The 18,259-nt window shown below is 35.5% G+C and overlaps 1 protein-coding gene across 2 annotated transcripts in view; it reads left to right on the top strand.

The window, feature by feature from the left end:
- The window catches only part of SLC30A7 (solute carrier family 30 member 7), a 90,054-nt gene that overhangs the window by 4,989 nt on the left and 66,806 nt on the right, over positions 1-18,259 (top strand). For both annotated transcript variants that reach the window (XM_046016709.1, XM_046016702.1), the window contains exons 3-5: positions 10,697-10,810; positions 14,948-15,035; positions 15,730-15,856. In XM_046016709.1, coding sequence (XP_045872665.1) covers positions 10,697-10,810; positions 14,948-15,035; positions 15,730-15,856 — 329 coding nt within the window. The remainder of the gene's footprint in view (positions 1-10,696; positions 10,811-14,947; positions 15,036-15,729; positions 15,857-18,259) is intronic.

The raw sequence follows: 18,259 nt of genomic DNA, 5'->3' as shown, positions 1-18,259 counted from the left end.
CCTTTGTTCTTACTCTGTTCTATTTTATGTGTAATTCATTGTCTGTTAGAAAATTTAATTTCAGTAATATTTTTTACCAAGGCTATTTCAATCATTTTCCCTTTAGACATAAAGGGAAGTCATACAGCTCTAAAGATAAATGTCTTTGTATTACCAAAGTACATATTTGTTCAGGAAATATTTTAGGCCATACCGGACATTGATTTGTTCCTATTTCTGTATAATATGTCATAGCATATGCTTGTAAAGTAACTCCTCGGTAAAAAAAATGCCATTAATAGCATTTTTCTATAGAATTAAAACATGTATATCTTAATCTTCTATCAGCTTTTCCTCTCTCAAAAGACAACATTACTTCCCAGTCTATGGTGATGACTTTTACTTTCCTACAGTTTTACTTTTCATCTTAAAAATGTAGATAAATATTCCATTTTGCTGAGAATTTTTTTAAGTTAGGGATTATATAATGGAATGTAGTAGAGTTGAGGGTTTTTCATTGTAACTCTCATTAGTTTAACAATTTATACAGATGTCAGGATTCTAATTTCTTGGTAATAAATTGAGAGTTAATTGTTTCTTTTCTCTGTTCCATCTAAGGGAAATCTATCTTGATTATTCCCTATATTCAATTTTTAATTAATCTTTAACAACCACTATAAATATACTGTTAGCTTGGTTACCAATAGACCTTTTTAAAATTTTTTAGTATGGAAAATTTTAAACATAAGTAAAAGTAGAGAGTTTAATGAACCTCATGTCTCTTCCCATCACCCAGATTTAACATTTGTCGACATGTATCCTATTCCATTTCCTCTTGCCTTTACCTTCCTTATGCTTTTACGTGTCCTACCACTGGATTATTTTAACACAAGTACCAACTGTAATTTCTTTCAAAAGAAATACTAATACTTTAGAATGAGTTTCTAAAAAATAAGAACCCACCCCCTTTTTTAAAAATACTACTCAGTGCCATTCTCATCTTTAAAAATTGGCAATTCATTTAAAAATTAGCAATTTATTAATATCAGTTGTCTAGTTAGTAAGTGTTCAGATGACCCTTATTATCTCGTAATTTCTTTTTATAATTGTTTTAATAAATCAGAATCGAAACATGATCTAATCCCAACAAGATCTGTAGTATTTGGTGGATATGTCTCTTAAGTCTCAATTTATGGGCTCTTTTCTTCCTTCCTTTGTTTTTGCCTCTAGTAGACCTTAAAATCTTTTCCAAAAGTTTCTTTTGCTAAATGTTCTATTTACATTTATTATATTTTACTTCAACAATCAGGTTTCTCTTTTGTATCCTCAGATGTTTTCATTATTAAAATATCTTTAGAAAGTAGCCACTTTAAAAAAGTTAAAAAATCATAGAGAAACTGACAATTTTTAAAGATGGGAGCCTAAAACAAGAGTGCTGCTTTTAGCAACTAATTTTTCTTCATCAGGTTACATTGGGTATATAAATCAGATACCCTGAAATACTCTCTGTGCTGTCTTCATTTATAAGGAAATTTATGCCATGTAGTTTAAATGATAATTCAAAATAAGAAACATTTGCTAATACTGAAGATGAACAATAAAATTGACCTTCCTAATGAGTAGTATTTTGATACATGATAGGTGAATAGAGAACTAGAAATATACTTTTTTTCATATGAGTTTGCCTACATAGTTGCCACTGAGTATTTTCGAATCATGATTACCAGCTTTAAATAAAAAGACCATATTGCAATGCTTTAAGAACATGATGTTCTTCCACTTTAGAAGAGAGAATGGTTTTTCAGGTAGACTCATATTTTACAATATACTGAAAATGAAATAATATTTTAATGAAAATTAAAGTTACTTAAAATTTAAATAAAATTAAAATCTCATTTTGATGAGTATTAAAATTCCCAAGCTATATTTAAAACTCTTGAAAAGGGAACCTAATTGGTATAGTATACAGAAGACATTTACCATCTTTCCCCCCTTAGGGCAATGTTTGATGTCCACTAAATATATTTAAAATAAATTTGTCATAAAAAAAAGATAGTGTGTATTAATTTGCTAGGGCCGCTGTAACGAAGTACCACAACGAAGTACCACAGTAGAAAGTTACTATCTTGTGGTTCTGAAGACTCAAATTCTAAGATCAAGGAACTGGCCATGCTAGTTCCTTCTGAAGTCGGCCAGGAAGATTCTGTTTATGCTTTCCCTTAGCTTCAGTTGCTTTGCTGGCAATCTTTCACATTCCTTGGCTTGTAGAAGTCTCACCTGATACCTTATCTTGACTCAGTGGTCTCTGTGGGTGCTGTCTGACTCCAGGTTTTCCCTTGTTATAAGGACAATAGTCATTGGATCTGGGCCCACCTTAATGACCTAATCTTAATGAATTATGTCTGCAGTGACCCTGTTTCCAAACTGGCTCACATTTTTAGGTACTGGAGATGTAGGACTTAAAATTAAGAATTTGGAAGAGGACACAATTCAACCCATACCAGGTTTTACTAAATATATGTATATATCTGTATATCAGTAAATATCTTTTTTATTTATATTTATTTAGAATGAATACCCTGAGCCTTCTTCTACAACTAATTTAAGGCCATTTAAAATAGAAATCACGAATATTATAAAATCGTTAAATTAAGAAATAAAACTGTTAAGAACCATGTATAAAGTGAAAAAAAAGTAAGCCTACTAAATATGTAAATTAAGGTAGTTACTGAAATTGACTTTTAAATCTAGTTGTAAAACTCCATAAAGTTAAGGGAGGATGGGTAAAAATTCTCATTGTCTAGTTTTACTACAACACGACCACATTGTTTTATCAGTATAGATCATTTTCTGAAACCAAATTTTAAAAGTAACTTACCATATTAGTCCTTTGTCACAGCATAGAAAAAAAAATCATAAACAATGTTTTACTGGTGGTTTTATAATACAGTACAGAGATATTCATCAAATGGGTCTTTCATGTTTGAAAATATAATAAAGTTATTTTCAGTGTTATGTGACTATTAGGGTTCAAGTATGTATATTATAGAGATCCAATTATTCAAGGAAAGTTTTTTAAAATAACAGATTGGAGGGGTGCCTGGGTGGCTCAGTGGGTTAAAGCCTCTGCCTTGGGCTCAGGTCATGATCCCAGGGTCCTGGGATCGAGCCCCGCTTTGGCATCTCTGCTCCACAGGGAGCTTGCTTCCCTTCCTCTCTCTCTGCCTACTTGTGATCTCTGTCAAATAAATAAATAAATAATCTTTTAAAAAAATAAAATAAAATAACAGATCCGAGAGAATTGAGCCTTTACTGTGTCCTTCTCAGGCATCAGTTTTCTTACTTAGTCTTTATTTATTCCTTTATTCTCATTCTGCTTTGAGTTGGGTATTAAATGAGTACAGACGATGCTTAAACTGTATTATGCATCTATATTTGAATAAGGTATACAAAGTTTAAGATAAAATTTAAGACATTTTCCAAAATACTTTGTGATGACTTAAAAGAGATTTACAAATTATTGTATTTTGGGGGGGCATCTGGGTGGTTCAGTCAGTTAAGCCCCTGACTCTTGTTTTTTTTTTTTTTGTTTTGTTTTGTTTTTTTTTAATTTATTTGACAGACAGAGATTACAAGTAGGCAAGAGAAGCAGGCAGGCAGTGAGAGAGAGGAAGCAGGCTCTCCACGGAGCAGAGAGCCCAATGTGGGGCTCAATCCCAGGACTCTGGGATCATGACCCCAGCCAAAAGCAGAGAATTTAACCCACTGAGCCACCCAGGCGCCCCCTGACTCTTGGTTTTGACTAAGGTCATGATGTCAGGACCTAAGATTGAGCCCTGAGGTGGGGCTCCACGCTCAGTGTGGAGTCTACTTGTCTCTACCCCTCTCTTCCTCCCCGCTGCCTGCCCTTGCTCACTCTCTCTCTGTCTCTCTAGAATAAATAAAATCTTTTTTAAAAAATTATTGTAGGGGCGCCTGGGTGGCTCAGTGGGTTAAAGCCTCTGCCTTCGACTCGGGTCATGATCTCAGGGTCCTGGAATCGAGCCCCACATCGGGCTCTCTGCTCAGCAGGAAGCCTGCTTCCCCTCCTTTCTCTCTGCCTGCCTCTCTGCCTACTTGTGATCTCTCTCTGTCAAATAAATAAATAAAACCTTTAAAAAAAATTATTGTATTTTTTAATGTATTGTATTCTTTTACTTCAGTTTCTAATTTTATAATTTTTCCAGATTATGAGAACATTTTAAAGCTGCTTTTTCTACTTAGGTGAGGAATGGTTTTCACTTTAGTTTGTAGCACTTATAATTGAAGGCTCTGGCATCTAGCCAAATTGTCAAGAGCTATAGATCATGGTGGAAACACTAGGTATTATGAGATATTAATAATTAATATAGGGACTTAATAATAATGGTAAAAATAGGAATATAAATATAGCTTTAATGTGGCAAGCACTGTGATAAGTGTTTAACAGATACTAATTCAATCATTATAACATTTATGACATTTTTCATTATTATCCTGTTTAAATGATGGCTAAATTGAGGTGCAAAGTAGTTAAGCGATTTGGGATTGTCAGAACTAGTAAGTCATGGAACTGGGATTTGAACCCAGGTACTCTGACTTCAGAAGTAGTGCTCTTAACCACTCTGATACGCCTTAGTTTTAAATACTGAGCTGTTGATATGCTTGCTTTCAGAACATTTCTATTGAGCTATCTTCAAGTTCACTGAGTTATTTCCTTAGCTGTGTCCAGTCTTCTCATAAACCAGTTGGAAGAATTCTTCAGCACTGATACCTTGTTTTTTAATTCTCCCATTTTCATTTTTTATTTTTTTAAATTTTTTCTTATAAGGATTTTCTTTATTTGAGGGAGAATGTGTGCATGCCTGCATGTGGAAGCAGGGGAAGAGGCAGAGGGAGAAGGAGAGAGAGAATCCCCAGCAGACTCCTCACTGAGCACAGAGGCCCTCATGATGGCTGGATCCATGACCATGAGATTATGACCTGAGCTGAAATGAGGAGTTGGATAATCAAACAACTGGTGTCCTTCCATTTACTTTTTAAAAAAGTATTTCAAGGTCGGGGCGCCTGGGTGGCTCACTGGGTTAAGGCCTCTGCCTTTGGCTCAGGTCATGATCCCAGGGTCCTGGGATCTAGCTCCGCATCGGGCTCTCTGCTCAGTGGGGAGCCTGCTTCCTCCTCTCTCTCTGCCTGCCTCTCTGCCTACTTGTGATCTTTCTGTCAAATAAATAAATAAAATCTTTAAAAAAAAATTTTGTTTTTCAGGGTCTCCCGGATGGCACAGTTGTTGAGCATGAGACTCCTGGTTTTGGCTCAGGTCATGATCTCAAGGTTGTGAGATGGAGCCCCATGTCAGGCTCCCTGCTCAGCTCAGTGTCTGCTTGGAATTCTCTCCCACTCCCTCTGCCCATCCCATTCATGTTTTCTCTCTCTCTCACATTAATAAATCTTTTTTAAAAAAATATCATATTTTTCTGCTGGAATTCCCCAGTAATTCATACATTTTGTTCACCTTTTCCCATAGATCCTTTAACATATTAATTATAGTGATGATAATTCCAGTATCTGAGCCAGTATCTTGGTCTGGTTCTGTTGACTGCTTTATCTATTCACAGTGAGTTCTTTCTCTTACTCTTTATTCTTTATCTTGAAATTTTTGATCAAAGGCTAGACATAGTGAATAAAAAGCTGTGATTATTAAGAGTATTAAGTATTAAGTATTTATAAACTAGAAATAGATATGCCTCTTCTGTCAAGCCATTATTGGGTTAGGTTTTTGCATGTGTCACAGAAGCTTTCTCTTCTTATTCATGGCATTCCCACCCTCCCTACTAATACTCCCCCCAAGCTGTCGGCTGCTGTTTCTTATTACTCAGTGCTAGGTTTGTAGTGACAGCAGAGGGGCATTCATTAACTTAACCCTGCCTCAGTCTTAGGCAGGCCCTATGAACCTGACCTTGGGAGTATGTTTTGTGTTGTTTTCAACATTTTTGCCCCTCTTGTGAAAGCAAAACTCTGCTGTGTACATGTGGATAGTCTTGGGTGGGAATGAGTTTCCTGCTCTTTTTCTAGTGGTAGCAGAACATCTGCTTTGTGTTGGCACAGAATTCTATGTCCCTCCTTTAGTGACTTTTTTTAGTCGTTGCTTTAGTATGCATAATATGGATTTTTAACTTACCACAAGTATGTTTATCTTTTTTTAAAAACTTCTTTTTTCTACTGTCCTATGCGCTTATTGCCATTCATTTCACTTTTATGTGTTGAAACTCCACAATACAGTGCACCTGTGTTTGCTTTATACCAGGGGTTAGCAAACTTTCTCTAAACAGCAGATGGTGAATATTTTAGGCTTCAAGGGCCATAAGGTCTCTCACAACTTCTCTATTCTACTGTTATAGCACAGAAGCTACGGTAGACAGTATATAAATGGATGAGTGTAACTGTGTTCCTGTAAAACTTTATTTACAAAAATAGATGGTGATCTGGGCCATAGCTTGCTGATCTCTGCCTTAGATAGTTATCATTTTTAAAAAAGGGCTTTATTGGGGCGCCTGGGTGGCTCAGTGGGTTAAAGCTTCTGCCTTCGGCTCAGGTCATGATCCCAGGGTCCTGGGATCGAGCCCTGCATTGGGCTCTCTGCTCAGCAGGGAGCCTGCTTCCCTTCCTCTCTCTCCATCTGCCTATTTGCCTGCTTGTGATCTCTTTCTGTCAAATAAATAAATAAAATCTTTTTAAAAATAAAAATTAATTAAATAAAAAATAAAAAGAGGCTTTATTGAGATAATTCATATACCATACAATTCAGTGATTTAAGGTATATAATTACATGGCTTTTAATAGACTCACAGAGTTGTAAAACCATCACATCAATAAATTTTAGAATAGTTTTATTCCCTGAAAGAAGCCTTGCACCTGTAGCCATTGCCCTCTAATTCCCTTGCCCCCTGATTTGCCCTAATTCTAGGCAACCACTAATCTACTTTCTGTCTGTGTATATTAGCCTACTCTGGCCTTTCATATAAATGGAATCATTGTGTATGATCCTTTGTGACAGGTTTGTTGTATTTAGCATGTTTTTCAAGGGTCATCCATATTCTACATGTGTTAGCTTTCATTTATTTTTATTGCCAAATAATATTCCAGCAGTGTGTGAGAATTCTGGTTTCTCTACATCTTCACCAACACTTACTACTGATTTTTTTTTTATTTAGTTATCAAAGTGTGGGTATGAAGGTGTTTCTCATTGTTTTGATTTGCATTTCCCTGAAAGGTAGTTAATGATGTTTAGTATCTTTTATGTGTTTATTGACCATTTGTGTTTCTTTTTTGGAGAAATGTTTACTCAGGTTCTTTGTCCATTTAAAAAATTAGATTATTTATCTTGGGGCTTCTGGATGACATAGTTGGTTAAGTGACACCTTGGTTTTGACTCAGGTTGTGATCTCAGGGTCATGAGATCTGGCACTGCATCAGGTTCCACACTCAGTGCAGAGACTGCTTAAGAGTCTCTCTCTCCCTCTGCCCCTCCTTCCGGTGCTTGCTCACTCTCTTTCAAATGAATAAATGAATCTTAAAAAAAAAAAGAAGGAAAGAAAGAAAATGGATTATTTATTTTTTTGAAGTTGGTTTTTTTTTAAGATTTTATTTATTTATTTGACAGAGAGAGACATAGCAAAGAGAGAACATAAGCAGGGAGAGCGGGAGAGGGAGAAGCAGGCTTCCCGTAGAGCAGGGAGCCCGATGTGGGGCTCGATCCCAGGACCCTGGGATCATGACCTGAGCCAAAGGCAGATGCTTAACGACTGAACCACCCAGGCAACCTTTTGAAGTGTTTTAAGAGTTTTTCGTATAGTGGTACCTGGCTAGCTCAGACAGTGGAGCCCACAACTGTTTATCGTGGGGTTGTGAGTTCGAGGCCCATGTTGGGTGTAGAGATTACTTAAAAAAATATTTTAAGGGGCACCTGGGTGGCTTACTGGGTTAAAGCCTCTGCATTCGGCTCAGGTCATGATCTCAGAGTCCTGGAATTGAGCCCCGCATCGGACTCTCTGCTCAGCAGGGAGCCTGCTTCCTCCTCTTTCTCTGCCTGCCTCTCTGCCTGCTTGTGGTCTCTGTCTGTCAAATAAATAAGTAAAATCTTTTTAAAAAATAAAAAAATAAAAAAAAAACAGAAAAAGAGTTCTTCCTAAGGTGGTGAATGTTGAATATTTTAGTTTTTATGCATAGGTCTTTGATCTATTTTGGGTTAATTTTTGTGTATGTTATAAAATAAGAGCAAAAACCAGTTTTTGCATGTGGGTATCCAGGTGTATCAGTGCATTTGTTGAAAACACTATTCTTTGCATCTTGGCATCCTTGTCAGAAGTCAGTTGACCATAAATGTGAGGATTTATTTCTAGATTCTAAATTCTGTTCCATTGCTCTATAGGTTTACTTTTGTGCCGGCACCACACTGTTTTGATTACTGTAACTCTGTAGTAAATTTTGAAATTTGGAAGTTTGAGTCCTCCACCTTTGCTTTTCTGTATGAATGTTAAGAACAGCTTATCAGGGACCTGGGTGGCTCAGTGGGTTAAGCCGCTGCCTTCAGCTCAGGTCATGATCTCAGGGTCCTGGGATCGAGTCCCACATCGGGCTCTCTGCTCAGCAGAGAGCCTGCTTCCCTTCCTCTCTCTCTGCCTGCCTCTCTTGTGATTTCTCTCTGTCAAATAAATAAATAAATAAAATCTTTAAAAAAAAAAAAAAGAACAGCTTATCACTTTTTTCAAAGAAGTCACCTGGGATTTTGATAGGAGTGAGTTGAATCTGTAGATCAATTGGGGAAGTATTGGCATCATAACAGTATTGTCTTCTGATCCATAAATATGGATGTTGTCCCATTTATTTAGGTCTTTTTAATTTTTTCATCAGTATTCTATAGTTTTAGAGTATAAAATTTTTTTAACTTTTTTATTAAATGTGTTTGTATTTTTTTATGCTATTGCGAATGGAAATTTTATTTTATTTTTTATATCATTCCTATATAGGAATACAGTTCATTTCTATATGTTGATAACTGTGTCCTGCAACCTTGCCAAACTTGTTTATTTTAATAGGTTTTTAGTAGAGTCCTTAAGATTTTATATATATAAAATCCTGTCATCTGCAAATAGTGATAGTTTTATTCCTTCACTTCTAGTCTGGGTGTCTTTTATTTCCTGCCTAACTTCCCTTGTTAGATCCTTCAGTATAATGTTAAATAGAAGTAGTGAGAGGGGACATCCTTATCTTATACCTGATCTTAGGGGGAAACATTCAGTCATTAGCCATTAATTGTGCTGTGGGGTTTTTGTAGATTCCATTTAAGAATTGAGGAAGTTCTTTCTATTCCAAGTGTGTTGAGTGTTTTTGTTATGAAGGGGAATGTTAAATTTTGTCCAACTCTTTTGGCACCTGTTGAGATGATCTTGTGGTTTTTGTCTTTTATCCTATTGATATGATATGTTTGATTGATTGATTTTCATATATTGAGCCAACCTTCCATTGTTGGGATTAATCCCACTTGATCATGGTGTATACTTTTTAAAATATATATTCTTAGATTCCATTTGGTAGTATTTGTTGAAGATTTTTGCATGTATATTTGTGAAAGATTAGTCTCATTTCTTGTGGTGTCTTTTGTCTCATTTTGGTATGCCTTTTGGTATGAGAGTAATACTGCTCTTATACAGTGAATTGGGAAGCATTTCTTCATCATCTGTTTTTTGGGAAGAGTTTGTAAGGGATTGATATTTATTGTTCTTTAAATATTTGGTAGAATTTATGTTTAAAAAAATAATAGGGACCAAGGCTAATAGTATTGATGCCCAGAAATGTGCACACCTGTTACTTCGTCAGGCCATTAGTGTGGGGGTTTTGAGTCTCTGATCAATAGTTGACTAGCAACAAGCCACTGACTTCAGATTTTTGAGTGGCTTTTACCACCTTCTGTTTAGTGTAGGGCTTGGGGTCCTGGGGGATTTTTTCAGTGTTCTTGCTCCACTCTCAGTTTTCAGCAAGCCCTGCACACCTTGCCCCAGGGGAGTCTCTGCTCTTGCTGAGCTCTCGCAGATAGATGGCTCTTGTTTTCTATCTAGTCAAGGCTTTGGTTGCAGGGGAGAGAGAGTTTAGTTCTCCTGCTCGAGCCTTATTTTTAGTCAGTCTGTTCATACCTGGAGTCAGAGTGGGTATTATTAGTGTTCCTGCCCCTTCTCCCACCTCTCCCCACAGCCTTTTATCAAAAGAAGGAGCAATTGTCTTACCCTCTTCCAACAGCAGTAGACCTTTGTTTTGTATCAGTGTAAGATCTTGGGTCCAGCGTGGCTTCAGACTTGCCCCCAGCGGTAGATGGCTGGGTTTTTCTCTCTCTTTCAGTGGCAGCTGACCTTTGCCAGTGACCAGAGGGTGGACAAATTCCTGCCCCTTCTCCAGTAGCAGCTAGCTTTGTTTTTACCCCTTTTTCAGTAGAAGCTGGTTTTTTTTCCCTTGGGCAAGGGTTGTTAGGGTTTCCTTCTTAGGTGCTTAAAATTTATCCTTAATATTTTTCTATATATGGTATTTCAAGGTTGTCTTTCTAGAAGATTAGTTCCTGATAAGCAGAAGGACATTGAGAGAATTTAGAGAAGGATGCTTACTTATTTGGTTACTATTATAATATGCCAATATGTCTGTTCTTTTACAGCTTAGGCTTGATTTCCGACTCTTTTCACATGTTTTTCGATAGCACTGCCATTTTGGCTGGATTGGCAGCATCTGTTATTTCAAAATGGAGAGATAATGATGCTTTCTCTTATGGGTAAGACTTTTTAAAAACCTTTTTATTAAAGCATAAGAAATACAGAAAAAATACAAATCTTAAGCACATGAATTTTCACAAATTGAACACATTTGTGTAACTTGAGCCCTTAACCCACCTGCCCCTCCCATGCCTCCTCCTGGTTCCTTTCTGCGCAGTACTCCCTAACTCACTGGATTCATTTTATCTGTTTTGGAACGGTGTTTAATTGGAATCTACAGCATGTACCTTTTTTTGCATCTAAGTTCTTCTGCGTTAGTTAGTTAGTTCTTTTGCTTAGAGGTAGGACATCTTGGTTTTACCAAAAAATTTTAAGTGAAATTTTTTGCTAGATAGGAGACTTTCTTAACTCTTAACCTATTTTGGGGGTGGGGGGCAGAGAAAAAGAAAGTTTCAGTATATAAAAATGGTCATGTTTCTTTTTTAGAGGGATATTTTGTTACTGACCTACTTAAAGTTATAACTTCCTAAGATGATTTTATATTATTTACCCTCTTCAAGCTCTGCTTTTATGAAAAATGCTTCTTTTTGTATCCTTGCTCAGTTTGGATAATTAGTCAAATATTGAAGAGTGTTTTTATGCTGGAGAGACTATATTGGAACATCTGGTCTCACTTCTGAGCCTAGTACTATTTAGAGGCAGAGTTTACCTTTTGCCATCTCTGATTGGGAGAAGCAGTGGAGTGTCCAGTGTTTGATTGACTCTGCCTGAATGTTTTCTTTTTCAAGTTCATAGAGTATTTTGCAGTGTAATTATATTTATGTGCAAGCAGCACTCAGGGGTAATACCTTCCTTCTCTGTCTCTCCACCTTCTTTCTCTTTCCTGTTCCCCTCTCACCTCTTACTTTGTTGACTCTTTCTCTTCTGTACCTCTCCCTTGTGAGTGCTTTCTCACATTATCTCCTTTCTTCACTCTTACCTGTTTTCTCTTTCACTCTCATCTCCATCCTCATCTTCTCTGCCATCTCTGCTGAACTCCCGTCTCCCTTCTCTTGTTCATTTTTTCCAGTTCCTTGTGCCTGTGCTCATGATCTCTCCCTATTCCTCAGCCTTTCACACCCCTTCCTCTTTGTCTCTCCCACACATCTTTTATCTTTCTTTTCTCCTGTTCTCTCTCTACCCTTGGCCACTGTCTCTCTCAGGCTCTTTCTTATTCCTCCTCCCTCTCTCTCAGCTTCTTAGCTCTAGTTCTTTCTTCTCTCCCTTCCCCAGTCTCGTTCCTTTTCTCACTGATCCTCCTGGAAGGTTCCCTTTCCTTTATAGTGTCTCTCCTCTGTCCTGCCTGCTCACATCCACTGTCTTATGCACACTGCTTTCTGTTCTCTCTTTTACTCTTGTTCTCTCACTGCTTCTTCTTTCTCTCCGCCATCACTTTTGTTCTCAAGCCAGAACGCATGCACTTTCTCTTGTATGTGCTCTTGTTCTCTTCAGATATTTATCGACGGCCCATATGAGTCTGGCTCTTTGCTACTTGTAAGATGGCTTCTGCCTTGGAGGAACTTGTGCTCTAATGAGGAAATACTGCTATAAAAACACCATAAAAACTGTACATTGTGACAAGTGCCAGAAGAAAGATAGATGAAATTCTGTGACAGAACTTGCTGATTTGGGGTATAACCAAAGTGATGAGGCTATTTGTAAGATTATAAAAAGTGAGACAAAAAATACTAATTATGCTGTTTCTATTGACTATAGTGAGGGATCTCTATATCTATAAATCCAAATAGCTCAGAAGAGAACATTTTCCATGGCATTATGCAATCAAAAGATTCCTAAGTGTGTTTTGGATCATTAAAGAAAGATTGCATGTAAAGTTCTAATCTTATGTTGGAAAATTAGTAATTCATATGTATTATAAATAAAAAATCTGATTAGAATATCTTACTTAACAATTTTTCAGAAAAAACTTTTTTAAATATTCAGGATAAACAGTAGGTGACAATAAAAATTATCAGTTCCTTAAATCTTAGGGTACCTATTGTTTTTTATTTATAAAGAACAGTCTCCTGTTCTAAGATGGTTTTTAGGAACAGCTTTGAATACCTCAGTATCACAGCAGCTTTTAACTATTCAACTCTAACTAGTTAATATAAGGGAGTAATATTCTTGCCACCTTTTTATTTCCTGTTTTGTCTTCTTGTTTGCTTTTTTCTTTTGAGAAGGGAAAAATTAGGGAGTAAAATCTACTGCAACGTTTGAAACTATTAATAGTTGCTGTAGTAGTAAGTAGCAGCAGTAGTAAAATGTAGGTACCAGTACATCAAAGTAACACCAAATAGGCAAAGCCTGGGGATGAATCCCTAACCCCCCAGTTCAGTATGATCATGGCAGCAGACTGACTGGTAGAAGAGTAACAGGAGGAATATGAGAAGCAGAAGACTTTTCAGTATTTCTTTATAGAAAAGTCATCCTTGTGTCTAGTCACACTTCTGTTTTTGAAATAGCAATGCTAGCATAAAAGTAATATATGTCTGAAAGGTAGATAAATGCACATGTACATGCCTTCATATGTATATATGTATCATTGTATCTTTTTTTGCCTTGGCTAGAGAATTCAGATACCATCATACTTCATTAGGCAATAGCACTTTCATGAATGTGCTGTTTTCATTCCAAGACTCACTGTATTCAAGTAAATGTAGTCATTTGTAAAGGCAAGTATGTCTGGTTTTCATGTTTTTCACTTCAGTCCTTCAACCAAGTTTAGCAAATACATTAAGCTTAATTAAGTCACTGTAGCCCAGCAGTTTATCAGAATTTATGGAGCACCTATTAAGCTAGGCATTAGAGACAAAAAGACACCTGGATAACATTCCTACCTTTGATCTTGAAATTTAATGGAACTCAAGGACAAAAGGCTTTCTGTCAGGCATTAGCTATGGAAGTAGAAGAGTGGGCTAAAAGAAAGTGCTTTTCCTTTTGAGGTTAGTAACCCTGCCGATATATTAGATCAGTTCCTAAGTGTTTACTGTGAAAAGCCAGCTGAATTTAATGAACGTTCTCTCCTGAAAAATAAAAAGGCATATGCTTTGACAAATATTATGTAAATTTAATTTATTCGTATGTGTTAGAAGGTAGAAGTATGCATTATTTCTGAGTGGAGAAATATGTACTATGTTGGAATGTACTGACAGAGCAAACTCCCAATAGGACTGAATAGAGTGCTTTTTAAAGAATTTGTTCTCTTTACTTTAAACATAGTTCTTATAGTAAAAATTGTATTACCTAGAAATTGACATAGAAAGCTAGAAGAAGCAGTGTTTCTGATTCTCCTATTATATTGTTTAAGGACCAGAGTGATTAACTGCTGTCAGCACCCTTTGAATAATGTTAGGACGTGTAAAACTGCCAAGTTAAAGTTGTTTCTGATAACTTTAACTAAGCCAAATAGTACCTTATGGAAAAAAATAAAATCTTTCCCCGATGCTTCACGCAGGTAGGAAGCAGAAAGTTTCAGAAGTCCATGGAGAAAAAGACAGGTATTTTTAACATAGTTTAATTAGTATTATGTGAAGCTAGAATTGATTCTAAAAATAGATAATTGAAATGTTTTTGTTTAATTTATTTGTCTTAGAAAAGAGTGATAGAAATATAAATCTCAAGTTATCTCTGGGGTAATTCAGAAATAATTTTATTTTCCTCCAGATCAAAGCTCCATTTTCCAAATATTTGAAAGCAGAAAGTTACAAAACAAAAAAATGTAAGGAATTCTTAGAAAAAAAGCAACCAGTAAGTTAGAAAAACCCCTCTTTTAAGCCCTTTTCTTCTCCTTTTTATCTTTAGATCCTTCCTTTGCCTACTTGTCTAGTCTAGTTTTTCCTTCTCCAGGGGCAACTTGAGATTTACATTTCAGTGAAAGGTCTTTCTAAATCTGCTTATTCTAAGAAGGTCTTTATTGGCTTGTAGAAATGGATGTATTTTGCAGTATTGTGCTATTATACATAATTCATTATAATTAAATTCATTTCCTCATTTCTACAATATATGTAGAATAAAACACATTCTATTATATATACTAGGACTTTGCTGGCTGCTTATAACCATATAAATATGGTTTAGAACCTCTGAATATGTATAAATTTATTATTTAATTTTTAAGAAATAATAATTCAATTGTTTGCTTTGCTCTTCTTTAGGTATGTTAGAGCGGAAGTTCTGGCTGGCTTTGTCAATGGCTTATTTTTGATCTTCACTGCTTTTTTTATTTTCTCAGAAGGAGTTGAGGTATTGTAAATAATGATTAGACTCTAAATTACATTTCTATAATGAAAATGTTTATGAACTAAAGATACATGTTACAGAGCTCTGTCACGCTATTAAATATTGAGCACAGTCTCGGGTTAGGTAAAATATTATGTAAAAGGAGCTTATAAAATAGTTGAAAAAATTAAGTACATGTGCAACTACTTGAAATTGAAAACAACTAAATGATAGTGCTTTATAGGCTATGAATGAAGTGTTGACTCTATGAAAACTAAAAGCACAGTCTGGATAGTGAGGTCTGTTGGAAAGAGTTCTTAAAAAGAACCTGAGAGTTTTGTCGGTGAATCTTTAATATTTGGTACAATAAAAAAAAGGAAAGAGAAAATTGAAAGATCAGTGAGCTTAAAATGAATGGCAATATTATTTAAGATACCAAAGAGAGAGAGATTTTAGACAAAATAGTCATGCTTTTAAATATCTGGTTTTTTATTTGTTTAAATATTTTAAGTATTTAAAAATAGTAATTATTACCTTGTTTACAGTAAGTGAGCACTGTTGTTTTTGTTTTTGTTTTTTCCCTATAAACTGTCTTGGCATATATTTTTAGAATGCTTTTAATTTTGAAAATAAATTTTTAAAGATTGCTTTTTGTTTTTACCAGTTGATCAATCAGAAATTATATCAATGCTCTTTGTTTGTATTATGTGTTTTCTAGAGAGCATTAGCCCCTCCCGATGTACACCATGAGAGACTGCTTCTTGTTTCAGTTCTTGGGTTTGTGGTAAACCTAGTAGGAATATTTGTTTTCAAGCATGGAGGTCATGGACATTCTCATGGCTCTGGTATGATGGTTAGAACCCTATGTTTCTTTGTTTTTCTCTTTTCCCTCATAATAGTCATTTTTGAAAATTGATAAATTTTAAAGTTAAAGCCTATGTTGAATTTTTAATGAAAAAAATAATATGTTAATAGACTTTTATTAATGTCTTCCTGAACCATCACTCTCCCTTCTCCATGTTCTTCCCTCTGAGTGCCATCTCAAGATTACACATGTTCCCAGCTTGGTGTGGATTCTTCCAGAACCCTGCAGCTGATCTTTTTAGTATGACACCATTATATGAAACCAACAAATAAACATAAAAACCACAAAACAAATCTAGTTCCTAAAAATGAGAGTGTATGTGGGTATGATTCATTATACCCTCTGTCTTTGAGATCCTTCTATTTGGTATACATTAGTCTGCCTTCTCTTGTTAACATAAAACTCCATGGTGTGGGATACGATGGCTTTTTTAAACTGGTCTTCTGTATATAGACTTTAAAGTTCTTTCCACGTGAAGCATATTCCTGTGAACATGTGCAAGTGTTTTTTGAAAGCTGTATTGACCCATTTGGTAGCTATTAGTCACATGTGGTTATTTAAATTTAAATTATGGTTAATTAAATTTAATAAAATTAAAAATTCATTTCTTCAATTACACGAGTGATATTTCAAGTGCTCTGAAGCCACATAGGGCTGTCATATTGGATAGCAGATGTAGAACATGTCTATCACCACACAAAGTTCTTTGAATTGCCATGTGCTGGAATATACGTAGAGTTGCTGGAACACAGGAAACACAGTTTTTTAGTTTCAATAGACAATGGCAAATTGCCCTCCAAAATGACTCATCCACATTTACCCCAGCAATGAATGCCAGTACTGATTTCATCTCATTCACATCAAAACTTATTATTATGGCTTTAACACTGTTTTGTTAACACTTTGATAAAAATGTTATCTCATTTTATTTATTATTTCTCTGATTAGTGGTAAGGTTGAAAATTTTTCTGTGTTTTTAGGCCACTCAAGTTTTTCCTCTCCTAGAATTGTCCATTTATTTTTGCTTATTTTTCTATGGTCTTCCTGTTAATCCATTTATTATGTTTTATATATTTTGTATACTAATCATTTGTTTTTTGTGTTGCAAACATCTTTTCCCAATCTATGGCTTATCTTTAAACTTTTAAATTTTTTTTTTTTTTAATTTATTTGACAGACAGAGATCACAAGTAGGCAGAGAGGCAGGCAGAGAGAGAGAGAGAGAGGAGGAAGCAGGCTCCCTGCCAAGCAGAGAGCCCGATGCGGGGTTCGATCCCAGGACTCTGGGATCATGACCTGAGCCGAAGGCAGAGGCTTAACCCACTGAGCCACCCAGGCACCCCATTCTTTTTTTTTTTTTTTTTTTATTTGACAGACAGAGATCACAAGTAGGCAGAGAGGCAGGCAGAGAGAGAGAGAGAGAGGAGGATCTTTAAACTTTTATATAGAGGTTCTTAATTTGGATGTACTCTTAGTGTTTCTGTCTTACATTTTTTCTGGTATGTTTTCTACTTTGAGAAGTTTCCTGAAATTCCCAAGTCATAAACATATACTTAATTTTAATACTGTTAAAATGTCAGGGTTTTTTTCTTCATCCATTTTGTTCCTTCATCTGTATGTAATTTGTTTTCATAATGGGGTGAGTTACGACTTAACTTTGTTTTTTTTTCAGTGTGAATAAGCAGTTTTCCAAGCACCAATTATTAACCTGCCTTTTACCCCATTGAGGTAAAAGAACACTTTTAGCCTATATTAAATTGCCTTTCAAAGTTGTTTGGGCTTATCTTGCTCAACTGGTTTTTTCATCAGCTTGTCAAGTTGTATGAAAAATCATTTTGGGATTTTGACTGGGAATGCATAAAAGAATTTTTATGTCTTTTACTAAATTGTCTTCTTAGCTATTTCAATAAAGATCTTTGTATTGTTCGGTCAGTTCATTTTTAGGTAATTGAATGTTTTTATTACTATTAGGAATAAAAACTATTATTCCTGCTTGTCTTATTGCATAACCAGGACCTCTAACACAGTGTTGATTAGATATACTTGGTTTGTATCCTTGTGTCCCTGAATGATCACCCGAGTAACTTAAAAAAACGCTGATGCCTAGGTTTATTCCAGAACATTTTTGTTAGAATCTCTGGAGGAAGCCCCAAACATCAGCATGTTTTAATGCTCTCCAGATGACTTTAATGTGCATTCTTCTTAAGTCAATGAAGAATGCTACTGAAGTTTTACCGTTTGGTCTGATGTTTATGGTCTGTTTCTAATGAAACTATTTTATCAAGTTAAGGATATTACTTTTTCTTCCTGCATCTGAAGTAATCATTTTTTCTCTTTAGTTAATTTAAAATTTGTAATTACAGTGATAGATTTCTTTTAAGAA

The sequence above is a fragment of the Meles meles genome, chromosome 1, assembly GCF_922984935.1.
Source record: "Meles meles chromosome 1, mMelMel3.1 paternal haplotype, whole genome shotgun sequence".
NCBI classification, from domain to species: domain Eukaryota; kingdom Metazoa; phylum Chordata; class Mammalia; order Carnivora; family Mustelidae; genus Meles; species Meles meles.
The sequence above is the reverse complement of the archived record's forward strand: the minus strand, read 5'-3'. Positions and strand labels throughout refer to the sequence as shown.